The sequence below is a fragment of the Dromaius novaehollandiae genome, chromosome 5 (assembly GCF_036370855.1).
Source record: "Dromaius novaehollandiae isolate bDroNov1 chromosome 5, bDroNov1.hap1, whole genome shotgun sequence".
In the NCBI taxonomy this organism is placed as follows: domain Eukaryota; kingdom Metazoa; phylum Chordata; class Aves; order Casuariiformes; family Dromaiidae; genus Dromaius; species Dromaius novaehollandiae.
Window position 1 is genome coordinate 40,071,897 of NC_088102.1, and position 18,007 is coordinate 40,089,903.

Consider the following 18,007-nt stretch of genomic DNA (forward strand, 5'->3'; position numbering starts at 1 on the left):
CAAAGCAAACATGACCCAAAGTAAAACAAAATGCTGCAGCCAGCCAAATACATGAATGAGTGAACAGGACAACTATGCAGGTGGCCCGTGGCTTTTATTTTCCCAGGCCTAGATCTGCCATTATTTGCACTAATGAGGACAGTCGTAACATACAAATCTTTTCTGTGATGAGGGAAAGTTCAGCTTTGTTGTCTCTGTGAGGACCACCAGGGCAGTAATTCAGAAGTAAAAGCAGCATTAGGGGGAAGAGTTCACAGGGAACAGAAATGGCCTCTCAGAAAAACAGATTTGGTGTAGGGGCAGGGAGTAATTGTTTTCCTGTTCTCCTCTTCTCCCTGCCCCTGGTGAAGCCAAGCATTTCAAAGCCACACGGGGCTTACCCTGCGATGCTGGGTTCAAACCAAGGCCATACGCCTCTACCTGACTTTCCCAATAGAGGGCATTATTTTTAACCCCACCAACAGGCACATCACATTTAAAAAAAAAAATCCAGAGCCCCTGTTTTAGGGAGCCTTGCCAAAATAAAATACCCTGGCACAACACAGAGCTGTCAGTTCCATAAACTCAGATGCAGTTTCTTGCTTTACATTGCTTCCCAGTTACTGTACCTGCAACTCTGCTGCTGTTTATTATTCTGTAGATTGCTCTTTTTTATTTTAGCAAAACAGCATATGGAATTATAGGCTTCAGTTAAAATCAAAAACCTATAATAAAAGACAAGGGAAACACAAAAACATTCCAAAGTAGAGAAACCTATCTGAAACATTTTCTTGCATAAAGAAAATCCTGTCTTGGGGCTAAAAACACCACTGGGAGCCACAGAATGTCAGTTCTGTGTTGAGTCTCACTACCTGATCACCGAGACTGTAAAAATATGTTTGACTTCTCTTTACCTCAGTATTTTTTCTGCCAGATGGGGATGAAAATATTTACTATATATAAACACTTGGAAAATCTTAGGAATAGAGACAGTGAAAAAGTATTAAAAGTTCTACTGGGAGGAAGGGAAAGGGGGACTGACATGCAAATAGTTGCAATAGCCAGCACACCAGCTCACATAAGTGCATCCCAAGAACTACCACGCTGGATCCTTTTAAGACTTTCAGTAGCTCTGCTGACAGCCCCTGATATTTCATTTATAAACAGCCCACTTTGGGCAGGAACTATCTCCACACACAAAGCAGAAAAACCACACCATTCTGACTGAACATTTGGGTCATTTTCAGAGGTCAAAGCCACATTTAAACCCTCTCCCTGAAATGTCAGTAGGATAAAGTTTCATTCCAAACCAACCAGACAATGGTTGGAAGGTGCTCAAGCTACAAATTTGAAAGCAAGTGACGACTTCGAACTAGATCGAAACATGGAAGTGAAATTTTGTTGTCAGTGCATCTTCACTACTGGAATATAAGCAGCTAGAAGGCGACAGCATTTTCACCATAAAGCCTGCTGATAAAAACAAAAACAAGCAAACAAGAAAAGGCAGGGGAACTTCTTTTACAGTCGTTCTATTACAAGACTAATGTGTCACAGCACAATGCCATGGAGGGGTCCCAAAATAACTTGCACCACTGAAAGAAACCATCTGAGAAATCTGTGCTCTTACATATCAAAACCAGCACAAGGAGGCAACGCTCCACAGCACTCAAGAAAGAGCACAGACGGTACTCACGCTACAGCTGGCTTACCTTCCATGAGTTTGGCAAAAGGCTCTGGACAGGTAGAAGGGATTGGAAGGGCAAGTTTATTCATGGCAACACCATATGCTACTGCAAGACCATCAATTCCTCGGAATGGTACCTCCCCCGTTAGCAGTTCCCAAAGCAACACGCCATAGCTATCAGGAAGGAAATGGAAAAGAGAGTAAGTGCTTGAATTTAACACATTCTTTGTTAAGTAACGAAAAAGCAGACAAAGCTATCAGGGCAAGTCTAGTATACTCAAAAATTCCTGTTTTCTGGACAAGCTCATCATGGCTGTCAAGCTGGAAAAATGCTTTATTCTACCTGTATTTTACAATAACTGAAGATCTAAAATAAGTCCAGTGCTTAATATGAAATTTTTTGGAAGGGTGCTGATATCCAAGCTGACCTCTCCAAAAATTTAAAATAATATTTTTGTAAAGTTTTTAGAATAGATTTACTTGAAAAATCCATTTTTCAATATATGTTCTCAATGAACCAGACAGCTAACCTCTCTGCACTGTCTACAGTTAATATTTGACTATATCACAGGGAGGCAACTCTATTAGCTTCTTATCAGAGTAAAAGTAAGAATTGCTTAAATGGTGGGGCAGATCAGAGAAGGTCACTTGAAAGGTATTTATGTGCAACAAGCTAGGTGTCAGCTTTCCCTTTTTAACTGCTAGCACATCATCATCAAATAACTCTGGTGAAATAGTATCAGTCACATGGTACCCAAACTCCCCAGCCCTCCATTCCTGATTTTGAATATGAATGTATCAGGTGAGTATCAAGCAATATAAACAGGATTTTTGCATATTCAGCTGCAAACAGTGAGTGCTTGGGGGAGAGGTTGTTTTGTTTTTACAAGAATGATTATATGGCAGATTCTTCCTCTTCAATCCTGCAGTCAACGAAAAGGAAGAATTAATTATTAGCATTCCCCCCCAAACCAGTCATTCTGAAGCCTACATTGCATAGAAAATTTTTATGCTTCTGTAAATTCTGACTTTGTTTAGGTTTAAAAACAAAGTAATATGACTTTTCTCTTATTTCCTGTCCAAAAAAATTCCAGGTAAATACTCATCTCAGCTGAACATCTTGGCCTCTAAACAACAAAATGAATTAATGCACAGAAATGCATTGTAATTATTTTTCTGACTACTCCAAAACTGACTTAATTCTATGCCTAAAGCAGTCACAAGTCCTACCTTCTGTGTTTCTTTAGGCAAATTCTACAAGACCATAGAAAGTTTTTTTTCACAGAACATGGTAACCTCATTTTCCTGAATTTAAGATGTGATCCAGTAAACCACCTAAGTGAACATGGACATTGCCCATCAGGTAGAAATATATTAATTTTAAGAAGTAAAGCTACTTAATGTATTTCATTTTAATGAAAAAAATTGCAAAAGTTTCAGCTTCTCAAGCAACCTTTCAAAAAACGTAAAACTCAGTAAACTCTGTGCGTATCTGTGTGGACCTGTACAACTTTTAACTTTCTTTCCTCTTTCTTCATCTAGTCTTAGTATATTGCTGTGTAAAAATATCAATCAATATATACATTCCAACATATTCATATCACCTGGATCTTCAAATATACACATTCTCCAAAAATATAAATTTTAGGAGATTTTGTTACAAAGCTGAGTTGGCAAAATCCAGTAAGTGATTAAGTATGTAAAATGACTTCTATGAAGGCACAGTTCTCATGATTTGTAGTCATTTGTCATTCTCATCTTCAAATTCCTAGCCTGCGATGATAATTGCTTTGGCAATTTGTTTCAGAAGACCTCAAACATCTTAAAACCAGAACACAGCCCCTGCTTTTTTGTTTTTGGGGGGTTTGGGGGGGGAGTTGTTTGTTTAGTTAATTCTACACTTGCAACATGCTGTGCTATTATTCTTAAAACAAGAGGAACTTCCCATCCTTTTCACACTATGCAACTAAACCTTGAAGGATAAACAATGGCATATCCCACATGGCAGCCTAACGGAGAGTATCACAGCTGCCAAGCTGTAGATTTGCGAACATTTCATGTGGCTAGGTGACCTCTGGTAGAAACCGAGAGACCTGTGTCCTGCTCCATTATTACATTATGCTCTAAAAAAGCTGCAACACTGGGATCAGGCTGGGTGTCTAGATGGCACATGCTTTCGGTTACCTGTAAATAAATTGACGGACTTGCCATACTTCCACAGACAGCTCAAGCTCAAGCTCCTTCTCTCTTAACATCAGCAATCCCGTATGCCAGGCCACAGGCTGCAAGTTTCAATTACAGTAAAAGTCCACAGGACACTGGAGGGTGACAGACCTTCAGCTGCACTGCAGCACAAGACCTTTTTTCCACGCTGTGTGGCCTGCTAGCTACCTCTACCTGTGCAAGAGTCCACAATCAGCTAATATCAGGTACATTGGGTTACCAAACAGGAGAGAGGCTGCAGTGTCATGCTACAAATGGGTGAAATGCAAGCCTAGCAGGGAAGGACTGTGAGAAAAAAGCCAATTATATGGCTCTCTCTGAGAGACTTGGCAGTCCTACTTCCCATATTTTTCCTTTTTTATTTTTTGCCCCACGGGGAGAATGTGGTGTCTACCAGATTCATTTCTAACTTCAGGATTTGTATAAGTCTGAAAGGGTCAATAGCAAATACCAAAAGTCAAGCAATTTAAAACAATTTTGAGTTTTTAAAACCTATGTCAACATTCAAAAGGTCTTGCAAGGTGTGAAATAAGACGTCACTATCACCTCTTGGGCAACGAGCATTTTCTCTCTGGAAACTGGGAACAATTCGAAAAATTCTAACATAACTCTTGTAACTCGTTCAGCAAATTTCAAATGAGAATCCAGTGAAATTGTCTCAAAAATGTGAAGGACTTTTTGTGGTTTTTGATTTTCAAAAATAAGTGAAAAGCACTGTTTAGAATTATGTTGTTGTTAAGATGTTCCATAAAACCTAAACTATCAAATTAAAGAAATAGCTCCAGAACCTTTTATATACATATATATACACACACTAAAAAAATATATAAATACACACTAAATATATATACACACACACAAAACGTATGCAGTTTTTAAACAGTACACAGATTTTTGTATGTGAAATACAGACAAATATAGTAGTAGATAGCAGATGGAAAACTCCAGGGTACAGCAGTCAACTGGTTTTCAAAGATTTCCATTGATAACTGGAATGAACTGTTTTTTATGACGTGATCAGAGGAAAAAATAGCCCCAGAAACGGCATTTCTGGTTGTAAAATAGTAACAGAGATAATCAGATGCTGATATATTAACTTCGGTCGTAGAAGCAGAGCTGACAGAAGTGGGGTATTCTGCCCCCACCTCCCCACCATTCCCAATGTTCTGCTTCAGGATTATAATACAATGCCAACCTTAACTTTTTACATAGAAAAGCAGACATATTAGTGTCAGGGACTGTTAAATTTCTTAAACCAGCCAGACATGTTCTGGTTCAGAACAACGGTTTGTATTTTATCAGGAAACCACAGCAACCAGCCACACATATACTGATGTACCATTCATAATCTAAACATTTAAACATCTATTCAGAAGCAATCCCCAAGTACCTTGTGTACTAAACACTTCATTCACCACTAAAACATGGAGTACATCAGGATGCTCATTTAATAAGCGTAAGATAATAAAAAGGTAAATATTGATAACCTGGCAGAGGTCAATACATTAGCCTTAATAGACTGCCAATTATTATAACATCATCCAGCTTTATAAGCCAGAGGCATACAGGTTAAATGGCACATCTCTTCAAACTTCAAATTCTAATAAAATAGCCTGCTTCTCCTGTTTCATTGCAAAAACAATTTCAGCATCAGCAGATCACAATATACGTCAAGCTCTTCTTCCTTTGCCCTGAATCTGTAGCAAAATTAAAATTCACCATTTCTGCTCAGTCAGACCAAGGTCCTTTCAAGCCTTCTATCTTGCCTTCGGCAGTGAGTAGCAGTACGAACATGACAGACAACAGAGCCCCAGAATATTCTCTCTGCTTCAAGGAATCCTAAGCCAGAGATGGCTTCTTCATATTTAGTAGCCTGACAATTTTTTCTTCCACTGATTTGTCTCGCTCTCTTTGGAACCCACTTGCCTCTGCTACATTCTGTGGTAGCGAGTCCCACAATTTAGTTATGCGTTGAGGGAAAAAAATACTTCCAATTATTTGTTTTGAACTTGCCACCTGATAACTTCATTTCTTCCCCTCTATTTCTTGTAATACAAGAAAGAGTGAACATATGTTCCCCATTAGCTTCCTCCATGCCATCCACAATTTTACAGGCTCCCATGACATCCTGCCTAAGTCATCTTCTTTCAAGCCCCAAAAGTCCTAATCTAGTTAAGTCCTAATCTAGTTACTCTTTTCTTGAACAGAAGCCATTTCATACGTTTGATTGACCTTGACATGTTTTGTACCCTTTCTCACTCCGTTTTAACATTTTTGAGTTGGAAGGACCAAACCCATAAAGTTTAGGCTGCAGGAAGAGGCACTGTATTTAAAAATGTAAAATTTTTCCTCAGGTCGCTGAAGTAGATTTGTTTTTCCTATCCTGAATAACTTTGTATCATCAGCAAATGTTATCTAACCATTTATCCCCTTTCCAAATCAGTTACCAATATGTTGGACACAGAATTCCCCACCAAGAAAACTGATTTATTCCTTTAGTAGACCGAGAATTGACTAATTGATGGGAAACCATAAACTTTCCCTCTCTTCCCACATCAATTTACTTTCTTTAAAAGCTTTTCGCTTTGTTGAAAGTTTTTAGAAAACCAAATATGCTATAAGCACTATTACAACTTGTCTACAACCTTGGTGAGACTCCTTCAAGAAGTCTCGTAGGTTCACAAGGCATGATTTCCTTCTACAGAAGCTGACTATCCCCCATATATGTTCATATGTCCACCAGTTACACTCTTTATTGCTGTTTCTACCACTTTGTATAGATGGAAACCAGACTTACTGATACTCCAGGAAGCTCTTTTAAAAACTGGCATCAAAAACTGGCATCACCTTCCATTTCTCTGGTATTATGTCAGCTTTAAGCAACAGATTACACACTACAGCTATTAACTCAGCTATTTCTCCTCTGCCTTCCTTTAGTATCCTTGGGTGTTACCATAAATCCCAATGATTTCTTCCTGTTCATTCTATCAGTTGGTTTTAACACCTCTTCTGATAGTACTTCAGTCAGAGACATTCTCCAACTTGTTCCCCTTTTTTTAAAAAAAAGTTTCAACCTAAGAGCTTCTCTGTACTTCATTCTAGTGGATACATTGCAAATAGCTTACTGAAGTTGTTCTGTTACAGCCTTATCTTCTTTGCACTTTTACATCTTGATCACCTCTTGGCCTTAGGTTCTTCAGCAGGTTTTTCACCTGTGCTGTATTTGAAAGCAATTTACTTGTTTTTGTGGTTTTTGCAAGATGTTCCTCACACATAGCTTGCCAGCACTTAAGTCCATGCCTTATCTTCCTCATTTGGATACAATTTCAACTTTTTGAATGATGTCTTCATTTCTAGCAGTCTCTTCTACTGTTTTTTTTCCTTTCTTTTAAAGTCTTTCCTACACATTTGCTCCAAGCTTTAATGTGGTGTCTTTAAGTGTTATCAGTGCTGTCTGTCATTGTGTCGTGTACCCCTTTCTTTTGCTTTTAACAAAGTTCTTCAATGTTGTCATTCCTCTCCTTGACATTAAACACTGCTGTAATGATCTTGTATTGATCTTGCAAAGATATTGAATCTTAGAATCTTAGAAAAGATAATTGAATTAAGTGCACTTTGACCACTGTTATACAGCAGTATGTTGAAAACATCCTATGCATGGCTGACTACCAAATGAAAAGCTGCTTCTCCTCCTAGAAGCTCCCTGAACAGATGTTCCATGAAACAGTCATTTTTGAAGCTGAAAGATTAATCTCTTCTTCACATCTCAAAGTAACATTTGCCCTATCCATTGGGGGGGGGGGGGTAATCAAAATTTTTATTATTACATCCTGCACTCTTGAAATTTCTCTTCCCCTGCCCCAGCAAGCCCTTAATATTTCACTGTAACTGTTGCCACCCTAGTTGAACAATCAGTCTTAATACTATATTTTTCCTATTTAGATGTGGCGTTTCAGTCACTAGAGATTCTGTCTTCCCTGCTGACACAGATAATTTAAACATGAAATATCATTTCTTCACCTACACAACCTTTTCATTTTTCCTATATAATTCATACTTTTGATATTATAATATCCCACTGATTATTTTTTACCAACAAATTTTTGACTTTCTTACTACATCAATATCCTCATTTCTAAAAAAAGTAGAATTTTAAGGATTTCCCATTTTCTTTTTGGCCTCCTAGGATTCATCCATAAGATACACACACAAAAATTGAATATTGGATCAAATATGTATTTGTCCTGTTTAAATTTGATTGTTCGTATTACCCTTCAGTTTGGATGCAAGTTTTGATACCAAGAGATAGGACAAACTGCCAAAGAGATGTTATTATTTTACCACTAGTTCAGCATAAAGCATGTATTAGTTCCTTCTCTTAATGAAATGGTTAAAAGAGCCCTGTTGATAAGCTCAGAACATTTCTTCTGCAAGATAATTTTCAAAAGACAAAATGTACAGATCTGTGTTTCTTCTAACATGACAGAAAAAGTACATATTGCAGAAAAGATCACTTTGTTTCTGACACCAGACCTAATGCCACCTCTTCCTCACGCACTGACAGTCCAAGGCTGAGAATGCTGCTTCCACAGAACTAGTGAAGAAAGCACCACTTTGTGGCATTAGACAACCACCAGCCCAAATTAAACAAACACCATTAAACAAACACCAGCCCAAGCAAAGAGCAAGAAAGGTGCTGAAAAGACTGTTTTCTGCTAACTCTCAAGCAGGGGACTGGGAACTACAAAGCAAAAAGCCAGAAGCAGAAGAGATTTATATAAAAAAGGAGTGTGAAGAAAGAATCAAGGGGCTCTCCTCATCCCCAACAGAGAGGAAGAAAAATTGTTGAAGCTCATTTATTTTTCCAGTGAATGGTAGTAATTTTTGGACTTCAATTACAGTAGGAACCATGTGATACAGACCATGTGCCCAAGTCAACTGACACTTATATGCATAACTAACCATCTCCCAGTGATCCAGTAATCCTTTAAGCCATTTAACATCAGGTTCAATCCTACTCACTGGATTTTCAGGGAGAGGGAGGCTGAAGGTCTGCAGCATTTCACATGTGATTTTGCCACCTCCCCTGTAATGCTGTGAACTTATAAAGAAAGAAAGAAAAAGAACAAACTCATTTCCCTTCTCACTGTTCTTGTTCAATGGCATTTGTACCTTGGCTTCCTTTTAACCATCTCCCAAGGTTTATGACTTTGCATAAGAAAGGAACCATCTGTCCAAGAAGGGGATCTCAGCAACAATAGCAATCAGATCATCATTTTTGCCAAGAAAGATTGAACTTCATCATATTTTTGATGATGACTAGCACTTTGCATTTTGCATGTTATTGGACTGGCAGCATCAAAAGCAGTTACTTCTCCCACATCAGCTTCAGTATTGCTAGTCAACACGTACCTGCCAGGACCTGAAGGCTCAGCAGTGTTTCCTCTGTGTCTGTAGACACAAATGCCTACAGAAGCCTGCAAGTGGTCAGTCATGGATGAAAATGCTTGCCAACGCTTGATTCAAAGGAACTATTCTAATGACTGAAGTTTCTACACCCACCACCGAAAGCCTGAAATATCTTGATCTGCTAATCAGATATTTTTAAGTAGTTCTGATATTTTGTTCCTAAATGAAAATTTAATTCCTATTTCACTGGTCTCAGAGTAGATGCGTCTTACGAGCATCTAAACTGAGGAAATCAGATGAAGGTTGTATGGTGGCCTTAGCTTCTGCATATCAATCATAACAATAACATGAAAAAGATTTTCTTTTAAGCCGCTCAAGAGAAAAATGAAGTGGGAAGCAAAGAAATACATTTAAGCAGTTAAAATGACAGGGGAATTTGGATTATATGCCTATTAATGTTAGCTTGCTGTGCAATATTGGATAAGCTGCAATATCTGTACTTCGATTTCACTCCTGTAAATCCAAAACAAATCTCCAACCCTCTTCTCAAACACATCATTAGACTAATAGTACCAGTCTGACATTTTCAAATGAAAAGGTATCTTCTTTATTCTCTGTGCAATACATGCACAGAGCTTCAGCTGTATACCTAGAACGCCCAGGTGCACTACAACGCAATTCAAAACAACGAATTTACTCTAGCAGGAAGTGTAAATACTGTTATTATCAGCAGGCTTTGCACTGGCCAGGGCCCTGGTGACAGACACGAGTGGCTGGAGCATTTCTCAGCCTAATAAGTTCTTTGCCAACCCTCCAATAGAATAGGGCAAAAAACAGAGCAGGTTTTAAAATGGAGCTTGATGTATTTTTGAAAGGAATTGCATGAAGTGGTTATTCATGCTGGCATAAAAGACTGACTCAGGAAATAACAGTCCTGGCATGCATCTTTTCCAGCAGCTGTCTGTTTATTTGTGCAGCAAGAACACAGGTGGAATAAGACATTTGTTAAAGGGCTGGGCAATACTTCAGCCAGTACCTCTTGCAGTATTATTCTAATATGCTTTTTAGAAAAGATGTTGTAATAAAAAAGCTTGTGAATGTTAGCGACAGGCACAGCCAATTCTGTTGATGCTGCACAGACTAACTGGAACATTGTTTATCAGGCAAAAAGATCCCTGAATTCTGGCGATTAACCAAGAGGTTAAAGTGGACAAGAGGAGGGGTATATCTAATAGGATAAAAAAAAGTTCATCCTGTTAAGAACTTCAGTTGCATTCTCAGTGGGGACAGGATTTCTTACAGTTGTCCGCAACTGCTTTTGTAAAATCCAGTGCTTTCAAACATTGACACACTAGTAGGGACTGCACCAGCAAGCATTTTCCTCTACATGCATACCTCAGATACAATGTTCTGTTCAGCTTATTTTAGGTATGACCCAAGGTTTTGGCCACTACAGAGAAAAGGCTTATAGAGAGAAAATATAACATAGTTCTCTTAACAGTGATGATGCTCTGTTTAAGGAAGAACGCTTAGAGAAATTCAACCTGTTCTCAGGGGAAGGTGGTAACCATAAATAAAAGAGGAAGGTGATTCCCTAATCTTAAAATAGAATTACAATAGTCTGAAAAACGATCAAAAATTTTGAAGTGATTTACAATCTTTAAGTCAATGACCACACTGATACTTTTGCCTAGTTATAAATATGCTTGAGCTGCCTTCATGAAAATCATCAACCAATCTACTAGGTCATCTCTCTTTCAAAATGAGGCCGAATCATACTGGTACAGAACATCTACTGATCTGTTCAGCATGCCCGGGTTACAACTACAGAGGAATTGTTCCCCCCGCCACAGTCATTCCTAGCACTGTTTCAGAGAAGAGGAAACCGAGGTTCAAGTTTGGCATACTGCGTTCAAACCAGTACTGTCAACACTGGAAAATATGCATGATTGAGGTTTTCATTTTTGCCAGATTTCACCCAGAAAGAAAGCCTACCTCTTACACAATTCCTCTCTCCGATTGACTACGGAGGTTTACCTTATTTAATTATAGTGTCCGAATTGTATCAATGCTGACTACCACCATGTGCAAAATACAAGTTCACAGACTTACCACAAGGTAATATATTATCCATTCAACAAAACCAGATAAGGAAAATAAGCACCCTCACACCAGATCTCTGCCATAACAGCCAAATAATCCTTTCAGCTGAGATGTTTCTTTATCTTGACAGAGTTCACAGTATGCATGCTCTGTGTGGGAGCACTACTGACCAACTACAGAATCTTACTGTTCTAAAGACCCAGTCACCTTGACATTTCGATACCTCTCTCCCCACAAGAAAACTGAAATTCTGTTTACTTGTCTGTTCCAGATGTTCAGTACTAATTCTACATTACATACCATCTAGATAGCTCTAGGAAAATGAGTTATCTACCAGATTCTGGATTTACCAATTCAGTTACAAGAGTTACATTCAGAGTCAATTTCTGTAAGTCTATGGGCCAATCTTTACATCCATTCCCACCAAAATAGCTTCTATTCTCAGAAATCCTAGTGCCTGAATGGAAATGACAACATATACATGCAAATAATTACTTACAGATTACCTACTCAGATTCAGCTACAGAAGAGATATCCTATTTTATGCCTAAGACTGGAAGGGTGGAAATAATTCACAAACTTAGTACAAAAGTGAAAAACACTGCATTCATGCTGAAACTTGCAGAGAGAATTTGATTAGGTACAGAGTATATAAGCATAACAGATTACCACCAGAACATAAAATGATCCTACTACTCTCGGAAAAAACAGTAAAAAATTAATAACTGTAAGTACCTCTCAGTTTGTTTTTATGGCTTTTGATTGCGTCAGCCAATACCAAATAGTACGAAATTTTTGTTTTAGATAATATAGAGCAACAGGCATTATGAATCCTAAGATAATCTGAATATGAATTTATGAAACAACAAAGATTCAGAGGCATGCGTGAGCTGGCCCATCACTTTCTACAAAGCAAAGGTTTACAATTAGTTTCAAAGTAGGTTAAGAATCTGGCAGATGTAAAGCCAACAGATAAAGCTTCCTTAAGCCAAGAATTTTCATATTTGATTCATTATTACTCATTTTTAAGTATAAGATAGCTTTCCTGGCATGTGTAGTTGCCCTTTAGTATCCAATCACTTAATGCCAAATCAATACCTCCACACATCGCTGCCTTTGGAGAACATGGAGGAGCGGATGACCTCAGGAGCCATCCAGGCATATGTCCCAGCTGCACTCATTTTGGTAGTTTTATGCCATTCCCTGGCCAAGCCGAAATCCGTGATCTTCAATATCTTGTTGCTCAGATCTCCATTTTCCACCTTTTCGAGTATGAGTACTGGAGAAAAGGGAGAGGGGGAATAAAAGGTATGCAGAGTGAGGCTAGAATTTAGGCAAAACAGATCCTCCCAGTAAGAGAAACAATTTCCCGAATTCCAAGATTCTCCCTAATTTTTGGTTATTCAAACACACCACACTATAAATTATTTCAAGCTGATCCTGTCATCTGATAAGTGAACAGCTGTCTAGCATATAACGCTAATTTTAACCAAAAGATCAAGCCCCAGAGAACAAATAGATGATAATTATTTCATGTACTGCCTAGTGTCATTCTATATAATAATTCTTTGCTAAGAGGAAGTGAACCACTGTAACTTCTAGAAAAACAGATAAAGGGAGATATTTCTTAATCTCCTCTCAGCAAGCCAGTTGTAGCACATTTATCTTGAACTGCTTAGACGACTTTTTTTTTTAAAGCTAGATATGCTCATAGGCTGGATGTACTCCTCACTTAAATGTATTAGGAGTGGGAGTTCTACAAACACATTTTTAAGTCCCAACTTTTTAATAAATGATGGATGATCACTAATAGCATGCCCAATCCAAGACTTTGGAAATACCACCATGTTATTGACTCCCTCTCCCATCATTAAAAAACATTTTTTTTTTTTTTAGTTCAGCTGCCAAAGTTTCTACTGTGTTGCCGTGGCAAAAAAAGTCTATGCAACAACTTAAAACAGCTTGAGACAGAACTCAAGTATCCCTTGGTAAAAGGGACACATTCCCCTTCACCCAGCAAATCACACCACAGTGAAATGAATGTAAAGCAGATGTTAGAAGTAGCCATTCTGCCTTAGCAGCACCTTATTAACCCTTTTATCTTGATGTAAAATGACCACACAAGTTGTAGAGTAATGTAAGATCAAGCAACAGAGTAATAGGCTACTAAACTTCTATAACTAAAATAGTCATAAGCCTGTGAAACTATTTTCAGCCACTTTGTAAAAGGTTGCAATGAAAAAAATTTGCATCATCATTACTCCAATGACTTGACATCAAATGGCATCAAGCTACTTATACATCATCATTGTGCAGCTACTTTGTTTTTAATGTTTTTACAGACTCTTAGCAAGCAAGAAAATTATATACAATAAAGGTACCTACAAAATGTAAAAGGACCACAATAAGTATAATACATACACAAGTTGCTTTCAGGATCATTTTCAGCAGACAGTTCATGAAAAGACTCTACGAAAGTGTCAGTTGAGAACTAACACGGTTATTTTGCAAAAAATTCTTACACTCAGTAAAAAGTCTGCTATGCATTCCCAATGCATGCCTCCCCTTCAATAATCAAAACAGGAAGTCTCATGAAATAAAAACCATGAATGGTGATTTGAAGCCTTTTGCATAATATGTATTACAAGTCTAAATGTTTACATATTCTATTTATTTTATTAAGCTTAAACTGGCTTTTCTCTGAAAATTCTTAAGACAGCAACCCCCTCTACAAGACTTCATAAATCATAGGATATTATTTTGTTAAAGGTTTTTGTGGGTCAACACAAGTTATTAGTAAACTAGACTCATGGTTAAGAACTGGGTTCTTGCTTCTTTTGCAAAATTCCTTTCTAATATTACTGAATCTTTCATTTTCCTAAGCATTATGAGGAAGGAGGAGCTTGAGGCCTACGTTCCTGCTCCACAGAAAAACACAAACACTATTTCAAAAAGATGTTACTGAAAACAGAAGTTGGCTAGTATTGAGAGATGCTGAAGTGACCCCACTCTAGGAAGCTTTCTGACAGCAGTAAAGTGAAAGCAACATAGAACTAAAATTTTTGTCTCTTGGGAAAGAGCATATATGCTTCTAGACCCACACTTCAGTATAGAACAGAAGAACCGCAGGAAATGAAGGTACATAAGCAAGCTACCTTTATCGCTCTTCTTCCTAACCTAGTTTTTTTCTTTTTCCTTCTTTCTAGCAGCTGAAGAATTATTAACTGAAAAAAAGAAAATCTCCCACTGATTGCAAGGGGGTGAAAAGCTTCCTAGGATATACAGGCTGTAGGTTATTTGTTCTAGCATCCACCAACTTTACCTACAGCACTGGCAGAAAAAAATGTAATTTAATGTTAAATTTAAACTCAGTGATATATAAATACATAGAGATACAGTGAAGCAGAAAAGGTAATGTAAAACTTTGAAACAAAAGAGCAAGGGTGCTTTGGTTTTCTTTTGTTCCTCTCTAGAAGCACAACAAGTGACAAGCAAATTTGTTCTTCACAAGGTAAATCGTATCCTGTCTGAATCATCTCAATAGCAGGACAGGGAGCCAGATATTACAGCTGGGTTGCATATACCTTCCTGGCAAGAGATTATTTAAATCTCATTGCCTTTATTTGTGTTAAGCTCTAGCAAAATAATTAGTACTTACATAGATCTTTTGTACCCATGAACTTTTTTTTCAGATGTGGGCTAAGTGAGATAAATTACCATGACAAAAGACAACAGAGAAGTACAATGAAAGAACTGGATTTATTGCAAGTCCTCGATTCCTGAATTACATCCTAGGCTCCTCTTCTATTTCCTTGTTATAACTGCTTGGGATAATAATTCTGCAACCCAAAATTGTAAAAAAATAATTTTCAGAATCATATCTCTTTCCAGCATCCATTTCAGTTCTCCTTATCTCAGTCAATAGTAGAAGACTGACTTTTTTCAGCTAGGAACCTGTCAGATTTTCCAGTCAAAAGCTTCTTGACTCTCCCTGTGTTCATTCCTGTTCGAATGAAGAGTCCCCCAAATAGCTGAAGTTTCAACTTTTCACTTTCCCCTTAAGAATCTTTTATGGTAATGCCTAAAAGCACCTAGTCCAGGTTGCTAAGATGCTGCAAATGCACTTTACCTGTCATGCTGATCCATATGGTCTCATCTTCTTGAGAGCTTTATCTATAACCAGCTATCACCTATCATGTTTACTGCTTTGATTGTAAATTCTCTCTTGCAAGAACTATATTTTCTGCACTCTGTGGAGTCTAGCACAATATATAACACAAATTAGCAACATACTTCCTACACTAACAGCAGTTAGAGTTAACACACCTTTTCATCTTCTAATGGATCTGATCACTCAGGACAGAACTAACAGTGGCCAGATGATAAACAAAGCTATGCTAAAAAAAAAAAAAAATCAGTCTAATAAAAAATTCAGACACAACGACAAAGCACCTATACCAAAAATCCAAAAATGCAGCTAATCTACTGAGGGATTAATCCCTGGCATTCTGGTCTGCTGATTTAAAACAACTGCATGAGACCAAGAGATTAAAAAAAAGGTGGAAAATTTAATTAAAAGTCTTTCCCATTCCTATCCTTAAAGAGAGAAATTGTTTGGCAACAAAAATCCTGGGCCTAGTTCTCAGGCGGCTGGAGAAGAATGAGCGCTGAATCAGCAGGAACAGGCAGAATGTGCATCAGCTCCTCAGCAGTCAGTCACCATTTCCCTCTTCCAGCCCGGCCCATACAAAAAGTCTCTTCCCATGTGCATGCACAGAGCCAGCCAAGTTGTAGATGAAGGTATGTTACATGCTACTGCTTGTAACAACACAAAACAATCTTTTTCTTGCCTGCACGCAGAGGCTGAAAGCTGATCTTAAGTAACATGGGGGTAGGGGAAACCTCCAACTGGAGGCACGCAAAAGGGACTGGTGAAGCAAACTGGATGTTACAAGCATATTCAGACATCTTTAAGGATCCAATTGCTATAGCAAAACAGCATTATGAAGCTCAGCTGATGAGCAGCAAATCATCAATACCATGATCTTTGCTCACTGCAAGTGAGAAAGCAAAATATGCTGGCTTAAACTAGCATTAAAAGTTGTTAGCAAGATGAGGTATAGGGTATTATGAACACGAGTGTTGACAGGACCAATCCAAAAGGTCTAAGGGCTCACATACATTTTTTATATATTCCTGAAAGACATGGAACTTGTCCTCCAGCAAGTAAAGATTTGCCAGTCAGGAATTACAGTTCAGATGAATTCTGCATAGCAAAATAGCTCCTCCACACTTGGAATATGAAGGAATGTAATCCAATCTGCCTTGGTATCTTCTAGTGAGGCAGACCTGAATCGGGCAGTCATCTGGCTATAGGCACACATGATTTAGATGTATAATTTCCACTGCTAGGAATTTAGTAAGAACTTTATACCATGAGGAGTCTCAGCAACAAAAACATTTACTGGTAATGACTGGGCCACACTGTCTTTCTGTATCTGCTTTCCAGGAGCCAGGCAGGATCCATGTCAGGAAAGACAAAGCTTGTTTGAGACACATTAGCCTGAGCTTAGCAAGATTTAAAGGCAGAAATGAAACACTGGGCCTCTTTTTATCTACATTGTGAAGACCACCATTCTTTCATTGAAATGAAGATGTCTTGTGAACTGCTCCTCTATTCTTTAAGTCAGTCTTCTATGCCTTGCATAAATCATCAAGGATATTTTTATGTCAATCTCATGTGAGAAAGTTTCCTGAAGTACAGAGAAAGAAGCAGGCAATATATAAACAAAGTGCTAGGTTAGCTAAGCACAGGCAATGACCCAACATTTACCAGTTTGAAGACAAGACGGACTGACTGGTAGAATAGTATAAGGCAGAATCCAAGGACCATTTGATAGACTGAGTCTGGTACAGTCCTTAGTTACCCTGTCAGACATGACAGCAAGTCAAAGAACTGCATATTGCCAGAGATGGGAAAACTTGTCACTGCTATATCTCTGGTGCTTTTTGGCACACGGTACCAGCTGTATGCTGCTTTTGGCTTCTGCTCAAGATAAAATAATTTGCTGCAACAAAGAAGAAAAACAGCATTTTGTGGCTTGCATTTCCAGTCCTCTCACTGAGTAGTTCAGAGCTATAGGCCACAACTGATAAATCCACTCTCTGAAGGTTTAAGATGCCCTGTGCTTGGGACTGCAATACTCCAGTGGACAATTACCATCATGATCACAGCACTAACTGCAGCATTCAGGACATTTACTGTAGCCTGTAAGACCATCCCAGCTACTAGCCAGCCTTCCTTAATTGCATCCTTTAATTTGCCTTTGTTGCCATGAGGGAACTTGGCAGCCAAGTTCCACATCATCAGAAAATCATCCTTGGCCAACACATCCTGGCATTTACCCCTTTGGAACTACAGTAATGCTGAAGAGTATGATTTCCACAGGCACAAGTCCAGGTGTTTAAGATATTGTTTCAGTTAGTTCCTTTGACAATTGAAGGAAAGGTTAAGAAGCCAGAGCTGAAGTAGATTGATAAAGCTTGTGAAGAGCACCTTCAGTACATTCTGCCCATCTCTGAATGGCAGCCATTAATCAGAGCTTTCAC

The 18,007-nt window shown here is 38.3% G+C and overlaps 1 protein-coding gene across 2 annotated transcripts in view; it reads right to left on the minus strand.

The window, feature by feature from the left end:
* Nucleotides 1-18,007, minus strand: part of MAP3K9 (mitogen-activated protein kinase kinase kinase 9) — a 60,485-nt gene that overhangs the window by 21,430 nt on the left and 21,048 nt on the right. The window contains exons 3-4 of one of the 2 annotated variants that reach the window (XM_026095654.2): nt 12,497-12,677; nt 1,689-1,837 (exon numbers count right to left, since the gene is read on the minus strand). The exons of the other annotated variant lie outside the window; for it this stretch is intronic. Of the exons in view, the coding sequence (XP_025951439.2) occupies nt 1,689-1,837; nt 12,497-12,677 (330 nt within the window). The remainder of the gene's footprint in view (nt 1-1,688; nt 1,838-12,496; nt 12,678-18,007) is intronic. 2 annotated transcript variants of the gene reach the window in all.